Source organism: Penaeus japonicus, unplaced genomic scaffold (assembly GCF_977035675.1).
Source record: "Penaeus japonicus unplaced genomic scaffold, GWHDUDI00000001_assembly GWHDUDI00000026, whole genome shotgun sequence".
Lineage (NCBI taxonomy): Eukaryota > Metazoa > Arthropoda > Malacostraca > Decapoda > Penaeidae > Penaeus > Penaeus japonicus.
Window position 1 is genome coordinate 18,935,044 of NW_028234428.1, and position 2,500 is coordinate 18,937,543.

At 40.7% G+C, this 2,500-nt stretch overlaps 1 protein-coding gene across 1 annotated transcript in view; it reads left to right on the forward strand.

The window, feature by feature from the left end:
- LOC122253416 (adhesion molecule nephrin) overlaps nucleotides 1-2,500 on the forward strand; it is a 103,422-nt gene that overhangs the window by 83,713 nt on the left and 17,209 nt on the right. Inside the window, exons 11-12 of the mRNA XM_086552095.1 lie at nucleotides 1,231-1,410; nucleotides 1,826-1,948. Of these exons, the coding sequence (XP_086408221.1) occupies nucleotides 1,231-1,410; nucleotides 1,826-1,948 (303 nt within the window). The remainder of the gene's footprint in view (nucleotides 1-1,230; nucleotides 1,411-1,825; nucleotides 1,949-2,500) is intronic.

Sequence of the window (2,500 nt, forward strand, 5' to 3'; positions counted from 1 at the left end):
TTCTCGTGTCGGTTGATTGTGGGTGTTTTTTTTTTCCTGTCGTTTGTTTGTTCCTGTTCTTTTCTCATGTCGGTTGACTGTGAGTGTCATTTTATTTTTTTTGTCGGTTGTGTGTTCTTTTTTCTTGTCGGTTGACTGTGAGTGTTTTCTTTTTTCCTGTCGGTTGATTGTGACTGTTGTTCTATTTTCCTGTCGGTTGTTTGTGAGTGTTCTTTTCTGCTGTTGGATGTTTGTGAGTGTTCTTTTCTCCTGTTGGATGTTTGTGAATGTTCTTTTCTCCTGTCGGTTGATTGTGAATGTTCTTTTCTCCGGTCCGTTGATTGTGAGTGTTGTCTTTTATTTTTACTATATGTATATTCTATTTGTGTGGTTATTGTTTTTGTTATGATGACTGCTATTATTGTTCCTATCAAAGATTTCAACATTATTTATAGCATTGTTATCAGTATCACTTTATGATTATTAATATAAATTTTATTATCATTATCATCATTAAGATTATTATCATTACCAGCAGAAATACTGGTAATATAAATGGTTGTGGAATCAAAGGCTTTGATAGTAATAACAGTAGTCTTAGTCATGACGGAAGAACATTATTATTATATGAGCTACCGATACTTCTTCACAAGGGTGCACTAATAGCAGTAGTACAAGTCCTATCACCAATAACAATAGCAACTGCAGCCTTCATCTCGGCATGCAACATGCATCCATCTCTCTGGAACCGATGTTGATAAACTAAAAGATGAAACGACATTCTGAGAATTATAAAAGTGAACTTCTAATCAAGGGAGAGTGACTTAAGCTTTCAGTCACAGATAATGAAAAAGCAAATGTCAAATGGAATTGTGGCCAACATTTTATATTCTTTTTGAGGATATGAGTTAAAAATAGGATAAAAAGATTTTTCAATGGGAAAGCGGTTTTACACACACACACACACACACACACACACACACACACATACATATATGTATATATATATATACATATATATATATATATATATATATATATATATGTATATATATATATGTATATATATGTATGTATATATATATATATATATATATATATATATATATATATATATATGTATATATATATATATATATATATATATATATATATATGTATATATATACACATCCTGAGAACCGCCACAAGGTGTTGGAGGCCAGACCTCGCCGACAGCAGAAGCCTCACGCCCTTGCTCTCCCTCCACAGACTCCCCCGTGTGCGCCGACGACTCCGACCCCTCCAAGGTGTACGCCACGGGGCTCGGGCAGTACATCAACGTGACCTGCACCGTCAAGGCCTCCCCGAACGTGGCCAAGTACCTGTGGGTGTTCAATAATTCCGTCACGTCGGAAAGGATACCCGGGGATCAGGTCTTTAAAACGCCAGGTAAATACGAGGCTGTGTTTTGGGGCTGCGTTGCTGTGGGTGGGCCGGTCGGTGGTTGCGGTGGGTGGGGTGGGGGGTGGGGGTGGGGGTTGGTATATGAAGAAGGCATGGGTTTGTTTTTCTTGTTTTCATTGATGATGGTTGGATGGTCGGTCAGTTTTTCTTTCCTTCTTTCTTTCTTTCTTCTTTTTCAGTGTGATGGTCGCTGGGACGTTTTTTTTTTTTTTTGGGGGGGGGGGGGGGGGAGGGACTCAAAGTCTCTCTTTCAGGTCTGGCGTACTGGAAGTATAGCTACTACAATGAATAAGAGATGCTATTCTTTCTTGGTGTCTTGCGCAGCCATTTAGCTCTTCCCGTGTTCCCATTCCCATTCCCATATCCAGACCTAAAGCCGCGAGCCTGTTCTCCCTTGCAGACGGCGGCAGCGTCGTGAGGTTCATCGCCCGCGCCCACCAGGACTACGGGACGCTCCAGTGCTGGGCCCAGAACAGCGTCGGCCGCATGACCCAGCCGTGCCTCTTCCATGTGGTTCCCGCTGGTCAGTTGCACTCCGTTTTTTTATCTTATCTTTTATTATTTCTTATGTCTTATCTATTTATTAGTTTTTTTTTTTAATCTATTGGGGTTACTTCTTTTTTCCCTGTTTCGTTTGCCTTCTTACTGTTTTGTTTTTTTCAAGACCCTCCTCTCCTTATATCCTCCTATTCAGCTTTATCATTAGTATTCTGTGTACTAGATGTTTTTTTTATTATTATTATTTTTTATATTTACTCTTCCAAATAAACTTTTCTGCTCTGATTTACCCCACTTTTTCCACATCTGATTTGATTCGCTTTTTTCCCTTATCGTTTACCCTTCACCCCATATCCCGCCCCTCTTGTGGATCGCACTTTTTCCCCATTCCTTTGACGCAGCTCCTCAACTTCTATGGTCTACACCCATCCTCTCTTCCCCCCTTTGAGAAGGTCCTTCACTCCCCCTGTCCCTGTTCCTCTTTCCCCTCGGTTCTTATCACCCAATCGCATCCTCCCTTATCGAGCGCCGCTATTTCTCAGCTCCCACGCGAGTTAGTCTAGTCGGCCTGGTAGCA